This window comes from Rhinolophus sinicus, linkage group LG02 (assembly GCF_036562045.2).
Source record: "Rhinolophus sinicus isolate RSC01 linkage group LG02, ASM3656204v1, whole genome shotgun sequence".
Taxonomy (NCBI): Eukaryota; Metazoa; Chordata; class Mammalia; order Chiroptera; family Rhinolophidae; genus Rhinolophus; species Rhinolophus sinicus.
In genome coordinates this window covers 72861713-72889712 of record NC_133752.1, presented here as the reverse complement: position 1 = coordinate 72889712, position 28000 = coordinate 72861713, and the positions used below count along the sequence as shown (strand labels likewise).

The 28000-nt window shown below is 35.5% G+C and overlaps 1 protein-coding gene across 2 annotated transcripts in view; it reads left to right on the top strand.

The window, feature by feature from the left end:
- The window catches only part of PDS5A (PDS5 cohesin associated factor A), a 111197-nt gene extending 83608 nt beyond the window's left edge, over positions 1–27589 (top strand). For both annotated transcript variants that reach the window (XM_019751955.2, XM_019751956.2), the window contains exons 27-33: positions 6232–6364; positions 6887–7006; positions 10475–10537; positions 11305–11450; positions 12447–12555; positions 17247–17599; positions 24928–27589. In XM_019751955.2, the coding sequence (XP_019607514.1) occupies positions 6232–6364; positions 6887–7006; positions 10475–10537; positions 11305–11450; positions 12447–12555; positions 17247–17599; positions 24928–24931 (928 nt within the window). In that variant the 3' untranslated portion in view covers positions 24932–27589. The remainder of the gene's footprint in view (positions 1–6231; positions 6365–6886; positions 7007–10474; positions 10538–11304; positions 11451–12446; positions 12556–17246; positions 17600–24927) is intronic.
- The last annotated feature ends 411 nt before the right edge of the window (positions 27590–28000 follow it).

The following is a 28000-nucleotide window of genomic DNA, read 5'->3' as shown; positions in this document are numbered from 1 at the left end:
GGAACACATCCTCCATGGATAAGGGGAACTACAGTATTTCAAATGCTTGAAAATAAGCCTACATTTAAAAAATTTTTAGAGTTTTACTTGATACATGTTTTAAGGAGCTGCAGAATTATGTTTCAGGAGTCATAGGTTCTAGTCCCAGCTGTGTGACTGAAAAGGGTTCCTGGACCCTGTGTGTGTGTGTGTTGGTGTCGGTGTCGGTGTCGGCTTTCCCACACCATCAAGCAATTCTTGGACACCAGCAGGTTGCCTGACAAGTCAACTCAATTCTAACACTATTAACCCAGAGTTAGAATCAGATTCCACAGGTACAGGGCTCAGTCCCACAAGACCAGCCTCTACTTCAGGTGCCAGGGTATGTTCAAGTCCCATGCTGTTAAGTATTGCTATCTATTTCTCCCTTTAAGTCTGTTAATATTTGCTTTATATGTTTAGGTACTCCTATGTTGGGTGCATAAATATTTACCAATGTTACATCATCTTGTTGAATTGACTATCATTATGTAACACTCTTCTGTTTGTCTGATATAAATATAGCTACTCCAGCTTTCTTTTGGTTTCCATTTGCATGGAATGTCTTTTTCCATCCCTTTACTTTGAATCTGTATGTGTCCTTACATCTAAAGTATGTCTCTTGTAGGCAGCATATAGATGGATGGGTCTTATTTTTTCATCCACTCAGCCATTCTCTGTCTTTTGATTGGAGAATTCAGTCCTTTTATTCAGTAATTATTGATAGGTATATGTGTTTATTGTCATTTTGTTGTTTGCCAGCTGAGATGTTCCTCTCTGTTCCCTTCTTTTGCTCTCTTGCTTTATGGTTTGATGACTTTCTTTAGTGGTTTATAACAGTATGTGGTTTGTAAGTATAACAATACTTATAACAGTATTTTAAGTTGATGACTTAAGTTTGATCTTATCCTAAAGCTCAACGTTTTTACTCCCCTGCTCCCATTTTATGTTTTTGATAGCACATTTTTCATCTTTTTATCTTGTATGTTCCTTAACTAATTATTGTAATCATAGTTATTTTTACAACTTTTGTCTTTTAACCTTCATTCTAGTTTTATAAATAATCTACTACCTTTACTATGAGTTTACTTTTCTAGTGAGAATTATTCTTTCATATGTGCTCTTGTTACTGATTAGCACCCTTTCTTTTCCGCTTAGAGAAGTTCCTTTAACATTTCTTGTAAGGCCAGTTGAGTGTGATGAACTCTTTTAGCTTTTGCTTCTCAGGAAAACTTAATCCTTTAACTCTAAATAACTTTGACAGTAGAGTATTCTTGGTTGGAAGGATTTTTTTTTGTTTTTTATTTTGTTTGTTTTTCTTTTAGCACTTTGAATATATTGTGTCACTCCCTTTTGGCCTCTAAAGTTTATATTGAAAAACCTGCTCACAGTGTTATGGGGCGGGGGGGTTCCCTTGTACGTAACAGGTTGTCTTTATTTTTCTCTTGCTGCTTTAATATTTTCTCCTTGTCTTTACCTGTTAAGTTTTCATTATAATGTGTCTTAGTGTGGGTCTCTCTGGTTTCATATTATTTGGAACTCCCTGGGCTTCCTAGATCTGGATTTGTTTTTTCCTTCCCCACCTTAGGGAAATTTTCAGCCATTATTTCTTAATATAAGATTTCTGCCTCTTTTGTCTTCTTCTGGGAGGCTTATGGTGTGAATGTTAGTCTGTTTAATGTGTCCCATATGTCCCTTAAGCTGTCGTCACTTTTTTAATTTAATTTTTTTTCTTTTTTTTCTTTTTGCTGCTCTGATTAGGTCTTCCACTGCCTGTCTTCAAGTTGACTGGTCCTTCTGCTTCATGTTGAAACCCTCTTGTGTATTTTTCAGTTTTGTTATTGTATTTTTTAGCTCTGTGACTTCTGTTTGGTACTTTCTAAGATTTTCCATCACTTAATTGAGTTCTCACTCCGTTTATTCATTCCTTTCCCAGATCGGTGAGCATTTTTTGACCATTATTTTGCACTTTTCTCAGGTAAACTACTTACCTCCATTTCATTAAAGGTTTTTTTCCTGAGGTTTTACCAAGTTCTTTCATTAGTTATGTAGTACTCTGTTTCTTCATTTTGCTTGGCTCTCTGTCTTGGTTTCTACTGTGTTCCCCCAAAAATAAGACCTAGCCAGACAATCAGTTCTAATGCGTCTTTTGGAGCAAAAATTAATATAAGACCCGATATTATATTATATTATATTATACCCAGTGTTATATTACATTATATTATACCCAGTCTTATAATAAGACTGGGTCTTATATTAATTTTTGCTCCAAAAGACACATTAGAGCTGATTGTCTGGCTAGGTCTTATTTTCAGGGAACCACTATGCATTAAATGAAACAACCACCGTTTCCAGTCTTGAAGGAGTGACCTCCTGAAGGAATTGAACCTTTTTGTTCAGCCCTGCCCCAGCTCTTGGTCATGTCTCAAACCTTTGTGCTTGTCCAAGCAGCCTATTATATTTTTAATAGCTCTCAGTAGTTGAGGATGTGTCGAGACCTGTCAGTGACCCAAGGGGGAGGATCTCAGCACCTAGATTCAGGCTGACTGGGATCCAAACCCTTGGGCAGCAGCTTTTAAAAATACGCGATTATGTACAGTCCTGAGAGGTCGCAAGCATGAGCCCCACCAGAGCCAGGCAATTTGGAGGTGTCCTCTGGGCAGCAGTTGCAAAATCAGGGCTCCAGGCATGTACAAGCTCCTTTCTGGGAGATACCAGCGAGCTGGAGCAAGGCAGGAGGAGAGTGCCAAGCTGGCATCCACAGACTACGTTCCTTGATAGCAGCTCTGTAGGCCACTAAATGGGTGCCCAACCTGAAGCCTGCCCTTCAGTCTGAAGCTCCAGGACAACCAAAGTGGCCTCCTTCACAGAAAGACTGGGGTTTGTGCCTCAGTCTACTGTGCAGTGTCCTGGGGATAGTAGCCTGCCAAGAACTGTCCCTCCTGTTGTCACAGTCCCATGGGATCAAGGAACACAAACCCCTCCGGCCACCAGAGGCAGGTGATCAAGGAGTGTCCCCTGGCCGTCAGCGACAAAAACTGGCACCAGATGCATGTAAAGCTTTCCTCTGGGAGATACTGTGCCCTGGAGCATAGCACAGGCGAAGCACAAAGATGGCGCCTGCCCTCCCGGTGAGGATTATAGTCAGCCCTTAGATGGGCCTAATTAGAGGCCTGCTCTTCAGGCCACAGTCATGATGATCATCTAATAGTTCTCCTTCACAGAAACACTGAGCTCCTGAGTCTGTTGCTTCTTGCTGTGCCCTGGGGGTGGTAGCTTTTTAAGAACTCTTGGTTACAGAACTCTTGCTTGGTCCCACTCTTGTAGAACCCACAAGCACTGGCTACCAGAGCCAGGTAATGTAGACGTATCTCTTGGCAGCAGTCACAAAAATCAGAGCACCAAACAGAAGTATGTGCCCCTTTCTGGGTGACACCAATTATTACAGTCCCATGTGACCAGAAACACAAGCTCCCCTGGCTTCTAGAGCCGGGCCATCAAGAGGCATCCTCTGGGCGACAGCCACAAATATTGGGGCATTAGCTACAAGTAAAGGTCACCTTTGGGTGCTACTGGTTCTCTGGAGCATGGCAAAGGGAGAGCACCAAGATGGTGCCTGCCAGTCTCCATCCCCAGAGGGTGTTCCAGCAGGTTCTTAAATGTGTGTGTTGGGGCGGCTGGATGGCCCAGTTGCTTAGAGCACAAGCTCTGAACACCAGAGTTTCTGGTTCGATTCCTGCATAGGATGGTGGACTGTGCCCTCCACAACTGGACTGAAGACAGTGGAGCTGCCGCTGAGCCCCTGGATGGGCGGCTGGATGGTTCAATTGGTTAGAGTACAATCTCTCAACAACAAGGTTGCCAGTTCAATTCCCACATGGGATGGTGGACTGCGCCCCCTGCAACTAAGATTGAAAACAACAACTGGACTTGGAGCTGATGGGCCCTGGAAAAACACACTGTTCCCCAGTATTCCCCAATTTAAAAAACAAAAAACACAATAAAACAGGTGTGTGTTAAATTAGATGCCTGCCCCTTGGGTAGAGGTTTTAATATAAGCATTTCACTTTAAGTCTGGGCACTGTCAGCTGCCTGAGCTGGACCCTGGGGTGGGTGAGTTCGAGCGCAGGAGCCCATTTTTCAGATTGCCACCATCTTGTGGGTCTCCAGACAGGAGCCTTGTTAGTTTTCAAAATTAGATGTTTGGGGGGCTCATCTCTCAAGTTCATGCCTTAAAACTTGGGGTATCTGATGTGGCGTTTGGACACCTTGCTCCTCATGGAGAAGCCACAGGCTTTGAGTTCCCTCCTGGATTGTAGCATCGAGGGTGGGGTTTTTTGGTGAGATTGTATTCCAGCCTCTCCTACCTGCTTTGGTGTGGTTTTCTTCTTTGCCCGATGTGTGGTCTTCACTCAGGCAGCCTTTAGGGTTTTTAAGAGGAAATTCTAACGTATGTAACTGTAGACTCTCTGTCCGTGAGAGGAGTGAGTTCAGGATCTTCCTATGTTACCATGTTGAACCAGACCAAGTTATCTGTCTTTTTATTGATCTTCTGTCTGGTTTTCTGTCCATTATTGAAAATAGGGTATTGAACTCTCTGAACGTAGAATTACCTGTTTATCCTTTTATTCTGTCAGTTTTTACTTCATAGATTTTGGGGCTGTTAGCTTTGTATTTATAGTAGTCATATCGTCTTGCTGGATTGAACCTTTTATCAGTATAGTCCTTCTGGGTCTCTTGTAATCTGTTTTTTTACTTAAAATCCATTTTGTCTGATCATAAAATAGTCACTAGCTCTCTTCTGGTTACTGTTTGCATGAAATACGTATTTTTCCATCCTGTTAGTTTCAAATGTTGGTGTGTTTTTATATTTAAAGTGAGTCTCTTATAGACAGGGTATAGGTGGATCTTTTCTTCTTTTTCTTTAATCCATTCTCCTTATCTCTGCTTTTTAATTGGGAGATTTAATCTATTTTCATTTAAAGTAATTACTGATAAGGAAGGAGTTACTTCTGCCATGTAGCTATTTATTTTCTTTGTCTTATGTATTTTTGTTACATAGTGATTCCAATTAACATCTTAAGCTTATAACAACCTAGTTTGAATAATAGCAACTTAAGGTCCTATACATCTCTATCCCTCTCCCTTTATATTGTTATAAATTGCATTTTTATACATTGTTTCCATTTATAGATATAATTGTTTTATACATTTGCCTTTAAAATCATATATCACAGGGGTGGCCAGGTGGTGCAGATGGTTGGAACGCTGTGCTCCTAGCACCAGCGTCGCTGGTTCGATTCCTACATGGGCCAGTGAGCTGTGCCCTCCACAACTAGACTGAGAACAACGGCTTGACTTGGAGTTAAGGGGGAAGGAGGGGAAAATTAAATAAAATAAAATCATATATCACAAAAAGGAGTTACAAATCAAAAATACAATAATGCTGGCTTTTATATTTACCTTTGTTCTTACCGGTGTTCTTTATTTCTTCTTAGGGCTTCAACTTACTGTCTAGTGTCCTTTCATTTCAGCCTCAATTTAATATTTCTTGTAAGACAGGTCTACTTAAAACAAACTCCATTAGCCTATTGCTAAATTTCTCCCTTACAGTAGTTTCTTAAAAGTTACATAGAATATAGGTAATGAACTACACATAGATTGTCATGAAATGATTTCTCCCGTTGATGCAGTAAAGCAGGAGTGTCATGGCTGCCTGAGAATCATCCTGGGAACTTATTAAAAACAGGCCTTACCTTAAAATAGATTTGTCTATTAAGTTTCCCAGTGATTCTAAATTCATCCTGATTTGGGATTCACTTTTACTTAGAAATTCAGGTGGCTCCTTCGGACACTTTATGTATTAAATGAGTATACAGTAACAAGTGGAAAACAGCAAAAATGGTTTGAGAAAGCTTAGCACTAAGCAGTCAAATCATCTGAATGTTTATTGACTACCTAGAGAATGAGTCTTTATGGGCTGTGTGAAACTCAGATTTTCTCATTAAGCTGTTTTCATATTTATTATTTTATTTTTATTTAATTTTCCATTGGAATTGAATGTTCACAGAATATTTGTATTAATCATTAGGGTTTTCTCTATATTTTATTCGTACTATATTCAGACAGCAGAACTTCCCAATAAGATATTTTATCCATTAAGCAAAAGCACCTACATGTAGTTTCTAATAGGTGAATATGTTTACCACTTAGGTGCCTGTGGTTCATGCTTGAAGTTTTAATGACAAAGAATGAAAACAATAGCCATGCCTTTATGAAGAAGATGGCAGAGAACATCAAATTAACAAAAGATGCCCAGTCTCCAGATGAATCCAAGACAAATGAAGTAAGATATGTGTTAGGCCAGTGGGTATTAAGATGTTACAGGAAAAAATATTATGGCCCTTGTCCCACTTGTTTTTTTTCTATCACATAATAAATTGGATTATAGAATGTTTATAAAAATATATATATTTATAGTCAGTTTTTATTGCATTTCATTATAATTGAATGTTTATTACTCTGAAAAAGACATTAAAACTTCTACAGAGCATGGGGATAAGAACTAATAAAATTTACAACTATGCTATCTTAAAAACTTTTAGTAAGTTACAGACAAGTAGCTACCCTTTTTGTATGTTTCCTTTGGTTTACTTCGGTGCATTCATGTTAAATTAAGATAAGGGGTTTTTTGTTTACCAGGATGCTACATGAGAAGAAATGCCAAATACAAATGTGAAATGTTCAAGGAATAATAACCACACATCCTGCTTTTGATTCCATTTTATGCATTGGGTAGATTTGGTTCTTACAGTTATTTTGCACTACTGAAAATTATGTATGACCTTTCTTTTTTTTTCCTCCCTAGAAACTTTATACAGTATGTGATGTGGCTCTGTGTGTTATAAATAGTAAAAGTGCTTTGTGCAATGCAGATTCACCAAAGGATCCAGTCCTTCCAATGAAATTTTTTACACAACCTGAAAAGGTAATTTTCTTCCCCTTACTTGTCTACCACACTAAAATGATTTAAATTTCAGTTACCATCAGCTCAAGTGGCAAATACTGGATTGTCTTGACTAGAGTTAAAAAGTACCTCTGAGTTTATAAAGAAATAAGAAATTGTCTTCCAGGGCCCTGAACAATAAATATTCTTACCTTACAGAGTAGAGTCAAGGTTGGTGGTGGTGGTTACACTTAAGTGAGTTATTTCTTCTGGATATTTCTAGTATGTCAGGAATTTTCAGATTTTTAAAATTATTTTAATATCATTTTATTAAAACACTGTTAGCATTTTTGCAGACAAGTAAACAAAATGTTTGGTACAGTGTAGGGGTGTGTGTGTGTGTGTGTGTGTGTGTGTGTGTGTGTGTGAAATAAAAAGTTAAAATTAATGGAATTGGTCTTGGCAATTGATAGACCTGGATTCTAATCAACCACTTCTAACTTGAGGGACTTTAGACAAGTTAACTCTTTTAAGCTTCAATTTCTTCATCTCTAAAATGCAGACGATAATGATACCTATGAACAATTACTACTATGATATTTAGGCTCATAAAAGTTTGTCATATAGTAAGGATTCAATAAATTTATTAAAAATTCCATAGTATGTTTATTCTGCTATCAGCATATTTTTTGTCTAAATAAGCTTTCCAGCTAACTAAAGTTTAAGTTTCTCCATTTATTTATTTTTAATTAGTCATATCAAGGAAAGAAAATAGTGAATATTTTTCTTTTGGATATTTCCTTTAAAAATGATTTACTATTAGCATTATTTTTAAAAAACTAAAAAAAAGTATTTCCTGCTTTAAAGTGGTATTTTGAAGTTTGTTTAACTTTCCTGTGCTTTGTTTAAAAAACAGAATTCTCAATATTTTTAATTGGAAAAAATACAGCATTTAAAAAATTTTTTACACATTTTTAAAACTAGATATGCTTTAGTTATATCCCCCTTCCAGTATTTTACAGAAGAACATTCCAGGAAGCAAAGCTTCCTACTTTGAATGCCATATGATGACAAAAATTTTAATTAGATTTTCTGTAATGATTTAGTATTCGACATTTACTGTGCCTCGTTTTTGATAGGAATAATGGATTGCAAAGTTATTTGCCCTCTAATTGAATTTACTGGTCTTTATAAATATTCCTAAGTGAGCTCCTGAATTTAAATTCGCTTTATTGTTAACCCAGGGCTATCATGACTGGAATCTTCATACAATAGCGATCATATCCTTAAGAATGAAATTGTTGTTTGTCACTACACCTAATTTTACTTGTTTTTTGTTTTGATATCTGAAACATAATGTGTTTAGACTTCTTAATAATAACTTAGGGTTTTTTCTGTTTTCAATGAGCAACTTTCCTCATCTCATATTCTAATATGTTGCTTTTAATCTAGTATTATCTAGTAATATGTTGCTTTTAATACGTATTATCTCAGTGAAAGTAAATCTTTCCAGCTTCAACCTTACTTTGCCTAATTTATAAATTAAACATTATCATAGATATGTATATATAGAAAAAAACAGTATATATAGGGTGCGGTACTATTTGCAGTTTTCAAACACTAGAAAACAAGGCATACATGCGCGGTATGATCAAAAAATATGGTGAATGTGTAAATTTTAAAAATTTTTATTAAAGTAGAAGACACATTGCCATTAATCCCCCTCAAAATACTCCCTCTCTCTTCAAACACACTTATCCCATTGTTTTTGCCACTTTCTGAAGCAGTTCTGGAAGTCCTCTTTCATGAGCATCTTTAGTTGCGCAGTCATGGCTGCCTCGATGTCCTGAATTGATTCAAAATGTTTACTTTTCATGGTCATTTTGACTTTGGGGAAGAGCCAGAAGTCGCCGGGTGCCAGATCCGGTGAATAAGGTGGATGAGGACACACCGTAATATTTTTATTTGACAGAAATTGCCATACCAGAAGTGATGTGTGACATGGAGCATTGTCATGATGGAGGATGATTTATGGCACACTTTAAAACACACCTCTCAACCATAGCTCACACTTGACTGACTGTACCCAACAAGTTGAAACTTGTCACACACTGTTACTAAAGTTTAATGTGCCACTTCCTATATTGAAGATCCCTGCCTTTCCATTGGATGGCACTTGGCAGCAGCATTCACCATATTTTTTAATCACACTTCGTATATTAGGATAGTTTAGTGAGGCTGTAGTATATTAGGTTGGTGCAAAAGTAATTGTGGTTTTTGCAATTATTTTTAACCTTTTAAACCGCAATTACTTTTGCACCAGCCTAATATCTTCCTGAATAAAATGAATGAACTTTGGTGCCCAGGCTTTGTAACATTTATTATAGCTACATAAAAGCCTTTGTGCAAACAAACAAAAAAATTATACAACTTTGCCTAGAACACATGCCAAAAGTGTAATTTCTTTACAGGCTCTCTGTTCTTTCCTGACACTAGTATGAAGGTAAACATAATAAAAGAAAAAATATATTTTTTAGGTAAAATTATTTAAAAATTAATGCACTTCTTGATTATAGTAATTCATTTTGCTTCCATGACACCATTGTGGTTTATTTGTATGCTGTTACCAGGATATTGAACAGAGAAGGATCAAATTTGAACTCTTAAGTTTTATATAGATACAACTTTCAAGAAAGTATCATCGTTGTCCACATTTGGTTTAATTCATTTACCCCGTTTCCCCGAAAATAAGACTTAGCTGGACAATCAGCTCTAATGCATCTTTTGGAGCAAAAATTAAGACCTGGTATTTATATATGTTATATTGTATTATTATATTATATTATATTATATTATATTATATTATATTATATTATATTATATTATATTATAACTAGTTTTATATTATAGTAAAATAAGACTGGGTCTTATATTAATTTTTGCTCCAAAAGATGCATTAGAGCTGATTGTCTGGCTAGGTCTTATTTTCGGGGTAAAATGGTAATTGGTCAGTACCACAACTACCAAAGCACATTATAATGTGCTTGTACGTTTGTTTACCTTTATGATTTAGATAGTCTACTTACGATTCTAAGAAACAAAATGTTTTTAATTAAACTGATTAATCTGTGTGTTTTTTTCCATTGAGGATAATTTTCTTGAGGTCCAGTGTGGAATGTTTAGTAAATATTAAGTGCCTGATATATGTGTAGTACCATTTTGGATTCTTTGAGATTACAAAAGTAGATTTTATAGTAGAATGGAGAAGATAGTTCAGTGAATAAACTGGAAACGGTTTGCTCTGAACTATGTGAAAAACGTGAGTGTTTTATTTTAAATGTTATTTAAGTAATTTATCTCTGACATTTGCTTATGTGCCGTTGATTTAATTTTAAAGCTAGACTTAGGGTATGGTTCATTAAATATTCTTTGATTATTTGATTAATTAATATGTAAGCAGAACTGTAATAAAAATACACATGTTCACTTTGTGTGTTTTTTTTTAAATAGGACTTCTGTAATGACAAGAGTTACATTTCAGAAGAGACAAGAGTACTTCTGTTAACAGGAAAGGTATTATGTACTAGATAATTTGGGGATCTTTAACTCATGTGTATATTGCTTCTGATATTCCTAGAAATAACCTTTAATTGTCTCCCAGATTTTATAGTCTCTGATTATTAGGGATCATGTTGTGGATTGTAGCCTCTAAAGCACTTGTTCTCTAAGGCTTTTTTTTCCTGCCATGAACCCCTCCCTCTTTTGCAGTATGACCATGTGTTTTCATCAGTCCTCATAGGCTTCAAGTTATTTAGAATCCACAAAGCAGATTTTCCTGAAAAGTAGTATAATAAATTTAGATGTGTAAGAAAGAGAAAAATGAATTTTAAAGTATTAATGAGTTAGACAGTTTATATTCTTTTTATAAAGGTAATATGACACCTAAAAACTTAAAAGGAAATTTAATTTTTGATTAACCCTATTACTATATACTCAGTAGTTTATTTGTAATACATTTTATTATATCTTATTTATTATGTATTTCACTGTGTTTTAGGGGCACTTTTCATTTTGATTGAGCAATAAGGAATAATTAAATATTGCCTAGTTATTAATAAGTACAGGTAATATTTGTGACTTGAAATTGTATTCACATAAGCACAGTTTTACAGAATTGCCATTTCTAACAAATCTAGGATTTAACTTTCCAAGTTAGGGTTTAACTTTCCAAAGTAACAATAATTCCTTGGCTTAGGCTAAACAATATCTCTTACATATGCCTAAATTTATGTATTTTTTTCAGTAAGGTATAAAATGACATGCATATGTGTAATTTTTAGCCAAAACCTGCTGGAGTACTAGGTGCAGTAAACAAACCTTTATCAGCAACGGGAAGGAAACCATATGTCAGAAGCACTGGAGCTGAGACTGGAAGCAATATTAATGTAAATTCAGAGCTAAACCCTTCAACTGGAAATCGATCAAGGTAATTTTTTTTCCAGTTATTTTTGTTACTATAACTTACAGCCTGGTTCATCTTTTAATTTTTTCCTAAAGCACTATATCACAAAAATAGACTTTAGGAAACGTTTTGGTACCAAATAATAGTGCTGAATTTTGGTATAATTAATGATGTAAGTTGAGAGTACTACACATTTGAAACCATATAGTATTCCAAGTGTGTAGAAAAGTTAAAGGGAAAAATCACAAGAATTTGTAATACAACTAATTTACATAGAAATGTTTATATACATAAGAAAATTTAACAGTTAGGAAAATATGAAAATGTAACCTGAATTTATATGCTTTTTAATTCAGTCAAATTAGCATGAGTTGAGTAAAAATAACCTTTCCACTTAACAAAACTGTTCCATGTTCATTTTAACATGTCAGATGTTTACTATCAAAGCTACTGCATAAGAATTTCCATCTGACAGTGCTCTTAACACTAAATATTGAGGCTTTAAAATATTTATTCTTACTCATGAAATTTTAAGAATAAACTTTAACTGGTGGTGTTTTAAACACATTTTTAGCAGTAAAACCTGAAAATATAAAATAAATTAACATGAACAGCTGTGGTTGACAGAGGTGACGGGGCTCACACACACCCCCCAGTGGCCCCTCGCAGACCCCACGTTTGCAGAGCATTAACGACACAGACTGGAGACAACTATACAATAGGCTGTCGTTGGATTTTTGGTTTGTTTTAGTGTTTCCCATGCCCAAAAGATGGGCTTAGAATAGTTGTGTTATTTTGTTTCTTGACAACTAATCTTTCTGTCAGGTGGTTTTAGGCAGCCATTTCTGTTTTACATTAGTAAGGTTAAATGGAAATCAATAACATGATATAACAGATATGACTCGGCTTCTAAATATAACAGACAGCCTGAGCCTCTGTTTCTTTGTTGATCTACTGAGAGAGGAAACTTTCTATACATGTGATGAAATAAAGAAGCTTTGGTTTATTTTTCTTCAACAGGGAACAGAGTTCAGAGGCAGCAGAAACTGGAGTTAGTGAAAATGAAGAGAACCCAGTGAGAATTATTTCTGTCACACCTGTAAAGAATATTGACCCTGTAAAAAATAAGGTAAATTTAAAAATTTAACAAGTAGATTTCTCCCATGGAGATTCTTATTACAAATTTCATGGCAGGGGTAAGAAACCCACAGTCAAGAGGTTAATATATACTACGTATTATACATGTGTGTATTCCACCATTTGCTATACTTAGAATGCCTCCACTCCCCAAGAATGCTTCTGCCTTACCTCCCCTTCTTTTTATAAGAGTTTATGTGGTCACCCATATAGTAGCCCTCGCCCACACTACTTCTCCCAACCCTGGAAAATATAGGAATTGAGAGTTTTTGAGATCTTACTTTCAGAAGCTTATTGACTCCTGCCAGGGTCAGCACTGCTTTGTTTTTATTATATTTGTACAAGTTAAACTTTTGAGTGAACCTTTTATAATGTTTGAATTTTTCTTTAACAGCTGCATTCTTTGTTGTTGACCTTTTAACTGTGGCATGCAGTTTTCTTAACAACATAGTTATAATACATATTAAGAGATGGTGCAGGTATACAAATGTTTATCTAGTTAAATAGTTATCTATTACATTTCCAGCCTCTGCTGTAAAATTATATATAAAATATATTGGACACTTAAATTATAATTTCTGAGAGGCTAAAATCTTACTGTCTGGTTGATCTATAATATATTGTTCCAAACCCTTATTTTAACTTGTTCACACTTCCAAAGAATGTTTTAACAAATTCGGAATAGCCTGAAGCGACAGGGTCTGTATTTTGCCAAAGCCTGATATGATAGCCTCCTCATCAGGTCTCCCATAAGTTGATACGATCATTTCTTTCCAGGGTCTGGTCCTCAGTCTTAGTAGGCTCAAAAACTATCTTGTTAGTATACTGAAAAAAAGATAAAGCTCAGGGAATGTTTCTTGCCAACCAATTTCTCAAGGAGAGATTGATACATAAACCAATTTTTTAGTTATGTATATGAAAATTATCCAGCAAACTGAATATGCATAGTTAAAAACCAGCACATTCTCTCCTATTATTTTCTCTATGAGGGAAATCAAATTGTAATATGAAAGATGAATAAGGGAGATGGTTAAAAAAAGAACCAAGACATACATCTGTGAGTACAGGCAAGAGCTCTGCCTATGTCATCTGTTAGGAATCTTCTTTTTCTTCGTACCTGAGTTGACCAACTGATCTCTTCATTTGGCTTTTGCATGAGTTCTTTATACATATGCACATGTACATAATGTTCATCAATGTGTAAATATGATCATGTGTGTGATTTTTAATGCAGTCTTTTCCTTTTAAACACCCTAATCTGGTGTGTGTTCATTTTTTTCTCTACAGTCTTATTTTCACTTACTATTTTATGTGTGTACACACATACTTTCCCCTTTTTGCCATTAAAATGTGGCATTAAATATTCTTTACAAACACACATTTACTGGTGGTTTTAGTTTTATGGGTTAGGTTCCTAGTAGTGGGAATGCTGGGTCAAAGGGAAAATATTACACATTTTAGATATTTCCATACTGCCTTCTTGAAAAATTAGAACACCTGACAGCTCTACCAGCAGGATATGTGAGTTCTTTTTTCTCTACATACCCACCAACAACAGGTTTTACAGTTCGTCTGAACTTTTTTTATTTTTTTTTTTAAAACTTTTTATTTAAGTGTGTTTTTCCAGGACCCATCAGCTCCACGTCAAGTAGTTGTTTCAATCTAGTTGTGGAGGTTGCAGCTCACTGGCCCATGTGGAGATCGAACCGGCAACCTTGTTGTTAAGAGCACCGTGCTCTAATCAACTGAGCTAACCAGCTACCCCATTTTAAACTTTTTTTAGTCTCAAGTATCAAAACTAAGTTCCCATTGTTGTTTTAATATGCATTTCTCTCACTACCAGTATTGTTGTTGACCACTTAGATGTGGTCTTCTGTGAATGCCTGTTCTTGTTCTTTTTTTCTTTACTAAACTTTTGATGCTTTAGTAGCTTTATGTTCTTGTTAATATTCTTGCTCCATTCCAATTCAATCACCATATAGCAGCCAATTTGATCTTCTAAAAATGTAATTTGGATTGTGTTTGTCCTCTACTTAAAATCTTTAATGACTTTCATTAGCATGGAGAATAAAATCAAATTTTTTTTTTTACTTAAGATAATTTATTTGCAAATAATATACACATTTTAGCATGGATCATATTTTTTTACACTTTATTTTGACATTCAATATTATATTAATTTCAGGTTTCATAGTGGTTAATTAGGCATTATATAATTTAAGAAGTGATCCGCCTGACTAGTCTGGTACCCACCTGGCACTATACGTAGTTATTACCATTTTATTGACTATATTCCCTGTGCTTTACTTTACATCCCCATGAGTATTTTGTAACTACTAATTTGTATTTCTTAATCCCTTCACCTTTTTGACCCTGCCCTCAACCCCCCTCCCATCCATCAACCAGATAAATTTCGTACCCATCTGATACCATATATTATTATTTCAATATGATTGACTATATTCCTTATGCTGTACCCTACATCCCCATGACTACTGTGTAACAACCAATTTGTACTTCTTAATCCCTTCCCTTTTCTCTCTCAATCCCAGCCCGCCTCAAAATGTTCTCTGTATGTGTTTGTTTCTGTTTTATTTTGTTCTTTAGATTCCAGATAAAAGCGAAATCACATTGCATCTGTCTTTCTCTGTCTGACACTACACTCAGCACAATACCCTCCAGGTCCATCCATGCCACCACAGATGACAAGAACTCATTCCCTTTCATGGCCGAGCAGTATTGCATTATACATATGTACCACCTCCTCTTTATCCGTTCATCCATCAGTGGACACCCAGGCTGCCTCCACATCTTGGCCATTGTGAACAGTGCTGCAATGAACATATGGATGCATACGTCCCCTCGAAGTAGCATTTTGTGTTTGTTTGGATAAATACCCAGAAGTGGGATTACTGGCTCCTTCTTTGTCTCTTGTTATAGCCTTTGTTTTAAAGTCCATTTTATCTGGCATAAGTATTGCGCCCAGCTTTTTGGGGAGTTTTGTCTCCATTTTCATGAAAACATTTTCCCATTCCTTTACTTTCAGTCTGTGTTTGTCTTTCATCTGAAGTGAGTCTGTTGTAGGCAGCATATGTAAGGGTCTTGTTTTCTTATACTTTCAGCCACCCTATCTTTTGGAGCATTTAATCCATTTACATTGAAAGTAATTGTTAATAGATATGTAGTTAGGGCGATTTTATTCATATTTTTTATCTTTTTTTTCATCTTGAAGTCCCTCTACTCCTCCTTATGGTCCAAGTTTCTTAAATCTTCCAAGCTGTTTCCCTTTTCATGTACTTTTGCTACCTCTTTTCTTTGGAATACTTCTCTTTTTATCTGATGGGTCCTACTTTGATATTGTTAAAATAATAATTCTCCAAAAGAACCAATTAGAAATTGATGCTTTCTCTGATTTTTTTTCAGAATGCCCTCTTCTTTAATCTCTTAGCACTTGGGGTAACTTATACTTAAATATTTGCTTGCCTTTTTAAACATTAGTCATCTGTCATACTAACGTACAGGAGGACAGGAACGCTGTCAATTTTGTTTCCCAATCTATGCCTCGCAGCTTCTGTACCTAATAGGCATTCGGTGGAATGAATGGTACCTACTTCAGATTTAATAATACCTTGTTTTACCCAGGAAGCACCATCTTTCCCCAGGGAAACCGCATATCTCCGATCTAATCCATTGCGTGTTATTTTACAGTTTAATTCATGTGGACTACCTGAGTCTTGTTCCTTCATGTATTATCCAATGTCTTAAAGTGAGGGTTAACATTAGAGTAAACCCTAAAAATGGAACACTGCTGTGTGGTTTTTCTGACTTAAATTACTACCTTTGTGAGTTTTTATTTAAGTAAATTTTCTTGAAACATGAAAGTTTATGTTTTCTTCTCCGGTCATTCTGAAAAGATTTTCTGAGAGAAATGAATGTAAAATTATTAATTGAAAAGATAGTCTAATTTTTTGGATGATGATAGTGTTCCTTTGTTTCCTTTGAATCAATTAAAATTTTATCAATTAAAATTCTAATTGATTCCTAAATATCATCCATATAAAGGTAACTTTCATTCTGAAAACTATTGTTCCTCCTATAGTTCATATATGTTATATTAAAATGAGATTTTATTGCTTTGAACGTTTTAGAAGACTTAGTATATGTAACATGTGCTAAACTAGAAGGACAAAAAAATATTCAGAAGAAAAGTAGGTTAATTATTGATGCAGTAAGAAGAGACAAAAGTTTGAATAAGTGGAGTGAGAAATTAAGAACATGTCACAAAACTACAAAGATTATTATAGTTAGATGCATCATAGAGAAAGAAAACATTGAACTATGAAAACATAATATTTTCTTTTGAAAAGTGATACAGTTAGAGCATTCCATCAATAAAAAGGACGTCTTCATTTAGAATGGGTGTGATCGCAAAACTGCGTAGATTTTCTCTATTGTATATATACTGCCTGTGCGTGTGTAATAAGCATTTACTGAGTGCGTGTGTGTGTTAGGACCGCCCAGTCCCTGCCTTCAAGGAGTTTACATTCCTCATAGGGTGCAGGTAGTTAATTAGAAGCCCGGGAATTACAACTTCTTTAAAATACTTTCAAAATACTACTTTCTAGTACAGATCATTGGTATTTAAGGAATTTGTGTTTATAGAATTGTTTTGTGCTCTTTTAGGAGATTAATTCTGATCAGGCTACCCAGGGCAACATCAGCAGTGACCGAGGAAAGAAAAGAACAGTAACAGCCGCTGGTGCAGAGAATATCCAGCAGAAAACAGATGAGAAGGTAGATGAATCAGGACCACCTGCCCCTTCAAAGCCCAGGAGAGGACGTCGACCCAAGTCTGAATCTCAGGGCAACGCAACCAAAAATGATGATATAAGTAAACCTCTTAGCAAGGGAAGAAAGAGAGCTGCGGTCAGTCAGGAAAGCCCTGGGGGTTTGGAAGCAGGTAATGCCAAAGCACCCAAACTGCAAGATGTAGCCAAAAAGGCAGCACCAGCAGAGAGACAAATTGACTTACAAAGGTAACGTACACCATCCTTTCTGAACTTTGAATTTAGACATTTTGTTTTATTCTTAGTATGTCTGTCAATCACTACTAAACCCCTAGGCATTTGGGAGTGAAAACTGCCCTTGATTTTCCTAAGTAGGTTATAATGGCATCTGTTTTTTTATTTCAATACCTCCAGGACATCAATTTGAAGAGAGATCTTTTTTTCCTTTGGTTAATTTTTAATTAGGATACGGTATTTGGATATTTCTGTTCATTAGACATATTAGGACAGTATTATCTTTTGCTTGGTGGTTTTCACATACTTACACAGGGTTTACTTAATATAAATGGCTACTTTCGGGATACAAAGGTTTCAGAATGGAGAAGATAGAAGCCATGACACATGAACAGGTACCGTATTTTGCTGTGTATAATGCGCACTTTTTTGCCCAGATTTGTGAGGGAAAAATAAGGATGTACATTATACATAGGTAATACTAATTCCACATCTATATAAATGTTTTTAATTCTTTTATTTATGCTTATGAGTTAAAATTGTAACTCTAGAAATCAGTAACAATATCTGTACGCAAAATAATACCCTGGAATATGATAATCGGTTTTGTTGAACTAACAACAAACTTGTAAGGAGAGAGTTCTTGGCCTTCTATGATGGGTAAATACCGTAAATTTGTTACTGGTACATAAAATTTCTTGCACCTTGTATCTGTTCTTGTGTTTTGTAAGTTATTTGTTACGTAAAATTTCTTATACCATAATGTGTTAAAAAAAATAAATGCTAAAATTCCTTTATAATACAAAAAGCAAGTACCTAAGTGTAAACAAAAATTTGAATTAAAAAATTAAAAGGAAAGATTTTTCCCCTTAAAGTTTGGGCCAAAAACGTGGGTGCTCATTATACACAGCAAAATGCAGTATATTCCTGCTCACTAATTTCTCGTTACAGTTAATTTTAATATAAGTCAACAACGCACGTCTGCCCCACCAGCCCGATGAAACAACTTCACAAGCTGCTCATCTTTGTTCATTCTTGGGCTGCGGTTTCAGATTTCCCACAGTGTAACAGTGGTGCCGCAGGTGGAGATCTAGAAGTTGGCCCCTTCCATGTTTGGCCTACAATTTGAATTTAGCCCTACCTTACCCCCCTTCTCTTTCCCTTGTATATCTATACCTAACTCATCTCCCCCTGAATTAGATTGTAAGCATCTGAGATCCTTCTAGGAAAGAGCCAGCTTTGATCATCTCAGGATACCCTCACCACCCTGCTTCAGTATCTTTATAAAGTAGTGTTGCTAAATCATGTCTTTATAAGTACTTTCTTTAAGTTACCATTTATAAAATTCTGAAGTTTGGGGCTGTTAAATTTTCTTATATTTTAGGTGTCTCTTGGCCACTTTTTACAACATCTCATGGCAGCAGATCCAGGCCCCAACCTGATCTAAATGATGGGTGTTTTTCCTACTAACTTCTAAAGACAAATAAGTATAGTAATGAAAGCCAATACTGGGAGCAAATTTACTACTTTTCTTCTCAATCCTGGACATTTGTCCTGGAACAGCACATTTAACTTTCGCCTCCTTTTCTTCATCAGTAAAACAATATGATAACACATTCCTCAAGGTATGTTCTAAGAATTAAATGGATCAATAAATATAAAACACTTAACAAAATGCCTTGTACAGAATAAATGCTCCGTAATTATAACCATTGTATTGAATTCTAGTTTCTTTACCTCTTAATATACTTTTCAGCTGTGCAAAAGTTGAACAGTTTCCTTGGAGACTCTGCCAGAATTCTTTAAAGGGTTTCTAGAATTCTATTCTACCTATTCCTCACCCACACAAAATGTACTGGTCATCACACACAGGCCACTTGAGCCACCTGACCGTCCTCCTCATTAGCTGTCCTTTTGCCATCTAACCAAAATATCCAGATATACATACTTGGACTCTGAAAATATTTCAGTAGCAACCAGACCTTATCTCTGAAAACCCATTGCTCTACTTCTAGGTACACTATGTATACCAACGTCATTAAACAAACAAAAATATCTTACATGCCAGAGACTGGTTTTGATTAAAAGTAGCATTGAGCCTTCTTAAAATAAATCTTAAAATGTCTCTTATAACCTTAGTAGTCTTAAGTATGTCAGTAGGTCAGTAAGCAGTGTGTTATTAAAAATACAGAATTCTGTGATGGTTTTATAGTCTCAGTGAAGTTGGATGGTTAAATAAGGTGTTCATAATAACATTATACTCTGTTGATTCAATAAAATAGATCAAATCTTTTGCACACGTATTTCCGAAACTTATGATTGAACTGTGTTGACTACTAATTCATGATTAACGCAACATAGAAGTACATTCTGAAACTTTCTCCCAAGCTTCCTTTTGTCTTTTCCATTCTTTCCTGAGCCTAATAAGATAACTCTGTCCTTAAATCCTACCATTGTAACTTAGACTTGGAATCCTGATGAGCTGTTCAGCAAAACCTAACTTACTCCAGAAACTCTGTGTTGCTCGTGATACCCTCCTACGGAGATTGGATGCATTACAGGCACATCACATTGCTCTGTACTTATTCATTCACTCTTTCAACACTTTACTGATTAGAGTGCCAGCCATTGTGGTGGGTGTTGGCAATACAAAAGTATCCAAAATGGATAGGTTCTTCCCCTCAAAGAGTATACATACTTCCCCAGCTTGTCAACTCCAGAGAGAACCAAAAACTTTAACGGGAGGTCTGTTGATTGCTACAGTAAAAATATAAGAATTATTTTTAGAATCACTACATAAAAGAATTAAATTCTGAAACATCCTACATGTGGATGAATTTTAAGGATATTATGCTAATTGAAATCAGCCAGACCCAAAAAGACAAATGCTATATAATTCCACTTATATGAGGTACCTAAAGTAGTCAAATTCATAGACAGGAAGTAGAGCGGTGGTTCCCGGGAGCAAAGGAAAAGAGAATAGCTGTCAGTGTTTAATAGGTGCAGAGTTTCAGTTTGGAGAGATGAAAATATTACAGATGAGTGGCAGTCATTGCACAACAATGTGAACGTACTAATGCCACTGAACTGTGTACTTAAAAAAGGTTAAAATGGTAAATTTTATGTTATATATATTTTATTACAATACACTGATACATAAGAACAATAATAGATGACACTTACATAGTGCTTATTATGAGCCAGGCTCAATTCTAAGTTCTTTGTTATCCTGTTAAATCTTTAAAACATCTCTATGTGACTAAGTATTATCATCATTCCAGCTTACAAAGAGGAGGCAACCCAGGCATGGAGGGTCCATGTAGCTTTTAGTCCCTTTGTTTATATAAACAGTGGGGCCAGGATTAAACACAGGCATTGTCATTCTGGAATTGTACTTTTAAAGTAAAATTAAGTCTTAATTCTGCAGGCACGATCTACATATGGCACACAAAACTGGAAGAACAAAGGATACTTTGAAAATACTTGCATATTTTTAAATAGTTAATGTAGTTCATTTATGTAATACTAGTTCCCATAAAGTGGAATATATTTGCATATAGTTAATTTTTATAACTATCACATAAAAGCTAGTTTACTTACAAAAATCACACGTTAAGCCAAGCAGACCAACTGTAGGCCAACCTCTTTCAGAGCACACACAGTCAAAAGCCCTTGCGTTTTCACAACAGAGGGAAAAAAACAAGAGACAGATCAGATGTTCTTAAAAGTGGCAGACGAAGTAAATGAAGCACCTACTGCTAAGAACATTGTCAACTATGGTGACAATTAGGTAGGCCGTGGGGATGGTATTTGGCACAGTGCTTAGCACATACTAGAAATAATCGTGAAAACAGGAAAAGGCTGTTGAACATACATTGGCCTTGGCCAACAATGATTATGAAGCAAGTACAAGCCTCTGTTAGAGAGAAGGAGATTAGACCAGAAAAGATTCCTTCCTCAGGCCATCTGGCCAGTGCCACGCAGAAAGGGCTTTGAATCCTTACCGCCTCAGGGAACTAACAGTGGTAGCTGTGCTTATGTTTCTCCTCTAACTTACACAGTATTTTGAAACATTTTAAAACTATGAACATTCAGAACTCCGTTAATTTGTTTTCCCTCTTAGTGTGTAGAAGGAGACGTTCTAATGTGTAGTTAACCACCAAACGACAGAAGAGACAGACACACTTGGTGACTCAGCTGATGTTTTAACTGTCCCTCAATGTGAGATAACGTTGAGTGATCAATACTGAGGATGCCAGCTTTATTTTTATTTCAGGTAGAACTGTAGCTTCTACCTTCCTACAAAATTCTAAACATACTTCTCATTAACTGCAAGTATTACCTGTGCTTGACATCCCACCTGTATTTTCCTGAGACCTGTTGAGGATTAGATACAGGTTAAAGCCACATGATTGAACAATTCTGAATACGGAATTATTGTAACACTTTGAATCATCCTGTTAAGGTTATCATTCCAATTTCAACCAGTTAATTAAAGAAGAAACAGAGTTGCCAAACCTGAGAGCCATCAAACAGTACATCCAAGGATGAACCCCTGGTGATAGAATCAGCTCACTTACTGCCCTGGCAGCTCAAAGCGTAGCCTCGGGGCCTGCCTAGTGGAGACACATCTGGAGTGCTGACTAAGGTCGCTTGCTCACCCCTGGACTGTGAGCGTGAATGCAAGACTTGGAGAAATAAGGCCCAGCACCGTTGCGCTACTCAGGGACCTTGCTTTCCAACTGCAGATGCCATGTTACCAGTCTTTCCTTTTGCTTTACCTTGCATTATTCTTCACACCTTTCACTTAATTTCTCACTGCCCAGGTGGTCAGTTCCTGCTCTGGTCACATATGTCTCCACGGTAACATCTGCAAAGAACCTCTCCTCCTGACATTACCCTCGTCTTCTGTACTCCATTGCCAATCTGAGTACAGGATCCCTCAGAGGAACTAGGCTACACCTTACACTAGCACCACCTCGAGAAAACTCACCCAACTTTCTTACTTTGTATTTATATTGTATTAAAATTTTATTATGTAATTGATGAAAAATACTTTTTAGGTCCCAGTATATGCCAGCCATAGTCTAGATGCTTTGTTAATTTCATTTAATCCTTCAGCTCTATTATACAGAACTCTTGATAAATGGTAGCCTCTAGAACCATTTTAATACCACAACTTCACTTATAGTGTGTGGCAAGTACTAACCCCTATAGAATTCCTTAGGTCATCTTACTTACAACATTAGGTAAATTATAATTACTTGTAGTATGATTCTTACTTACATAATTTATTTACTAACTCAAGGATGGATACTTTATTCCACCAGAACATGGATAGTATATACAAATATTTACAGGCATAGATTTTACTTCTTAATTTGGGAGTTGATGCTGAGCATTTTAATTTGTAAACTTAACTTGAATTTTTAGATCCCTTTGGATTGTTGTAGTAAATGTATTCCTTCCACTATTGAGAAAGAGAGAGAGTTTTCCAATAAATGTTACCATTTATATTTGGGGCTGCATTTGGAATTGGTACTTTTTGTGAGAAAATAACCTTGAATTCACTCTATATGTTTATAAAAGTCAGCCATTTGTATACTGTGGTCAGGAAGGAAACAGTATCTGAATAACTACAATTAATGTTGACTTTCTAAGTTTTGGATGAAGGTTGATCATCATTTCATTTGCTTAGTTCACTTGTTCTTTCCTTATGTTTTTGAGCTATTATCTAGTGGCAAACAATTCAAAATATTTTGCTTTAAAAATATGTTTTTATAGGTCTGCTGATTCTTGAGCATGTCTTGCTTACACTTCAAACCAAATTCTTCCACAAAGAAATTATCAGTAAACACCAGTCCTTAAACTTTGGACTTTTGGGGAAACTATAAATTTAAAGAAATTATCTGTAGGATAATAGACTATGTTTTCTCATCTTTGGATTAATATTTTTCACTTAGCATGCTTAGTGTGAGAGTGTTCAAGAATCTTGGAATTTCTGGTTTTTTAAGCAAAGAATATCCTGATTTCCTGTGCTTACTGTGTATTGAGAAAGTTTCCTCACATCAGATGGGTTCATATCTTGAAAGTGACCCCCTAAGTGTGTATCCTCATGTGTTAAACAACCGTACATTAGTTTGATGTGACTATTCCTTCAGTAACAACTGCATTTTTATCAAAATAATATAAAATTTTTCAGAAGCCAAGTGCTTGGAAGTGATGGCGATTCACTTTAGGACATAAAATCAAGTCCAGGAAATTCTTCCAGGGGACGTGGATTGTTTAAAGGTCTGTGAGCAGCCAGGAAGATACTGAGGGCTCAGAGCTAGTGAAGGAAAGCTTCCTGAAAGTGCGACAGGCAGCTTGTAGAAGATAGTTTGGTGTCATATAATTGAACTTGTTTCGTATAATAAATTAATTTAGTAGTCTCTGTAAGAATTTTAATCGCCTAGCTTTTTTTAAAGCATTCTTATTTTTATAAAATGTATGTGTAGTGTTGGGGGGTTGGGATTAGAAGTAATTATAAACAACCCCCTTACTTTTCTCTCCTCAGTTTGAAATTGTTGAGAAGGAGACACAGTCTTAATACTGATTTGGCTGATTTAAAATGTGAAATGACATAGGCCAGGGGGCTACCAAGGCCCTGCCCCTACAGGGAACCACCGCAGGCAGCGCAGAACACACCTCTGGGGGCAAAAGAGAATAAATGGAGGGAGCCGAGGCCAAGCCCTGTGCTCAGTTCCTCCCTTTGCCCTCTCACCTGTTAGGTGGTTCTGCCTCCTCCCAAAGAGGCAGAGGCGCTTTCAGAGATCAGAATTTCCCTCCCTACTAGTGGAGGATTCCTCTAACCTTTTAATAGAATTAAGCTAAATTTTCCTCGTTTTTTTGTTTTTATTTTTGTTTTTTTTAGTATATTAAAATGTATTTGTTTACCCAGTTCAGCAGTCAGACTTATAAAACAATTTGCCACAGTATCCAGTAATTTTCTTCTATAATATGATTTTAAAAGTATTAATAAAAAATGACATTTCAAATAATAGCTTTCATTTTGTTTTATTGTTTTAAGCATATTGGCCATTGGATAGAAGAACTTAATGGTTGAAAATAACATCATTCGTGTTTTTTATATAGTTTAACTATATAGTTAAACTATATAGTTTTTATATAGTTTATATAGTTTTTATATAGTTTAACTGGGAAAGATTCTTTAAACCAAGTAAAGTTTCAGGTGAAAAATGAAAAATATTTTCAGATTTTAGCTAATAGCTATAGAAATGAAATAATTCTGGTTTGTTTTCCTGTTTATATATTTTCTAACTTTGCTTTCTTCTATCCCCAAGGTAAAAAGAAAACTCATTTGCAAAGGGAGAAAATGAAGGCCAAACAGAAGCAAGCTCCAGCTTCTGCAAAAACTTGGATTCAAAATATCCCTGAACAGAAAATGAAGTTAACTTCAAAACACACTTTCTGCCTTGAAAACTGAAACTATTACTTCCTTTTCACATGACCACAAGTCCTTTGATGGAAATGTACAGCAGAAACTCTTGAGAGAGGCTAAAAGCAACTCTATTCTACCCTCCTCCCCCCAGACTTTTCTTATGAAAAGTCAATAATTAAGCAAATTGCTTAACACTTGGTTCCAGTTCCTGCATATCTGGAGTTTAAAGGCATAATACACCATTAACTTCCATGCTGCAGTTTTTATTTTAAAGAAAGTAACAGGATGTCCTTACACTGACACTGAAAATTCATCAATTTTAGAGCCAGGAATTCCCGTGTTACAAAAGAAAAGTCTACTGAATTAATTTTTTAGAAGAAAAGAGATCAGATTAAATAATTTCTTTGTTTTTCCTTTTGGAAACTTTTATGTATAATTCTTTCTGCCTGCCTACTTTTCTGCAAAAATGAGATGTACAGATTTCAGTTCCCTGCTATGAAAAGTGATGTGGTGGCAATTTTATAAATGTTGCTTTCTGACTTTTATCAGAGTGAGAAAATAATTAAATTATCACTTCATATTTTGATTTTCCCTCCACTTTAGTTTAATATAATTTGCAATAAATGTACATATTGTTTGTTTCATAAAGCATATCACTTTAAAATGGTTTTTACTCCTGTGATTATGTTGGAATATTTGGAATTTTAAAGGAGTAAAGACTGTCCAGCATTTGGTTTTATAATGTTTGTCACCAGATTTTTATTATTGATGTAAAAAAAAAGTCAATTTTTTAAGATAGTTGGACTTTGGCAGCTTTGTAAGGAAAGTTGGAGGTGTTTAGGATTGCTATCAGTTTTCAGCGTTATGCTATTGGGAAATAAGTGTTTTGCTTTTGTCTGCCAGTCTGGGCTCAGTTTTTATGTTTATTTTAGAAGACAACTGTTGCATCAATATATTGTTTCTTGACATTGTTCAGCATAGGTATTGTGTGCACTTTTGTGTACACATGATCATATTTAAGTTTTTTTGCATAAAATAAATGCTTCTAGATGTCATAATGGTAGTCTATTAATCTTTTTATCATATTATGTTTTCTTGTGAATTTTTTTATATGAAAGGGCTAAAGTTATAAAGACACAAAAAACATGATTACAGTCAACTCTCCATTATCTATATAAAATAGTGACTATGCCTCAGGTTTTGAATTTTGCAGTAATCATAAATTTAAAACAAAATAATGAAGGCATATTTTAAAAGCTAATTCAGAAGGAACTTGAAATTTGTGCTTTCTCATGCTCAGAGTTATAGACTCCCCCCTTCTCCACTTTAGGCTCCACTTTTCCCAAAGCCCTGGCTGAATGTGTTTGCTCGGTGTCCCTACACATTCCCAGCGTGGGTTAGAAGATGTAAACAATGTTTGCATTAACTTGGTCTTGTTAGACTGTAGTCTATGTGGGATGTAACACAAACAGTGAATGTGAGCAGTGTCCAAAAAGGATGATTATGTTAAATGTGAAATTTACTGGTAGTAAATGTCACTTGTGTTCTCATAGATAATCAAGAGTTGGCTGTATATTGACTGAAAGATGGGTCATTCTTTTAAATATGCGTATACACACATTTAGGTATCAGATGATGGTTAAGGAACAATGGATACCAGTGACAGAAAACAGTACCTTTTAAAAGGGCAGAAAAAGCCCTACTCTTCCTTATTGCCTCTTCCTAACCTTTTAGAAGGAAAGTATAAAATATTGCCTCCAACATGCTGAAAAAGAGTATCTATGCATAAGCATCAGAGAAGTCCCTCAAGCAATCAGTGGGCATGTTCTATTTAGAAAGATTTTAAAGTTCTCTTAGCATCAGACAACTTGATTCTTAAAGCCATGCATTTGTCACCAATAAAAAGCACACTGGTAGGGACCTTCTTTCTCTCAACTTCTGATTAATTACTCAGCGTCACAGCTGACTAGATTACCTAATGTCATATTTAACATACTGTAGCAGAATCATGTGCATCAGCTCATGGTTGCCTAGATTTTGCAGGAGAGGAGGTAGCTAAAAGGATCTGGTCCACACGTCTCTGTAAATGGCCCACTCCTGATTTTGTAATACGATGCAAGTGTCTGGCACTAAGGGAAGGGAGAGTAGGATGATGGAAAGATTGAGCTGATGGAGAGGGACTTGTGTAAGGGAAATTTGGCAGTTTTCCTTTAAAAAAGGAAAAAATTTAAATCCCTTAGGAATTTAGTATTTACATCTCAGAGAAATACAACACAAAGTGCAGACTTATATTTGAGAATTAATGTTAACCCTCTGTGTCTAGTTTGAAGCTTCTTGTATTTGTCTAAAACTACAAGCCAGAATTTTGTATCTCCTTTGATAAAAAGTGTGTATAATGTAAAGTAGTTTTGCATATTATTGTGCTGCACATGGGCTGAATTTTTAAAATTTTTTAAAGACTTGAAGCAGAACCTTGTAATTTGTGTAAATGACAAGTGTAAAATCCTACCATAAAATGCTAAAAATATGCATTGTTTCAAATAAAATCAAGAAATGCAGCATTATATAGTAGTGTGGAGCCCTGAATATTCATGTATTTCACAAACTGATAAAATGTCTGTGCATATTTTCTGTTTAGATTCTGGAGTCTGCATATCTTCCTAAGAAATCAAATGCCACCTTCCAACTTACTGGCTACATCCTCTGATCTGGCTTACAGTGACTGAGGGGGCACATAATAGATGATACATTCTGACAAACATTTGGGAGACTTTACAAGTTGCTTTTTAACCTAAGAACTTAAAAGTGACCTTTCATTTATACTATTTATGATACATCTATCACAAAGTTCAAACATGCTTATTTAGTATAGAAGCTGCTTCATGGAGAGCAAATAGATTACATAATATCTGGAATAAGGTGAACAGAATGAGACCAGGCTATCATGCCTGGTTCCGTATTCTATGCTCAATGGG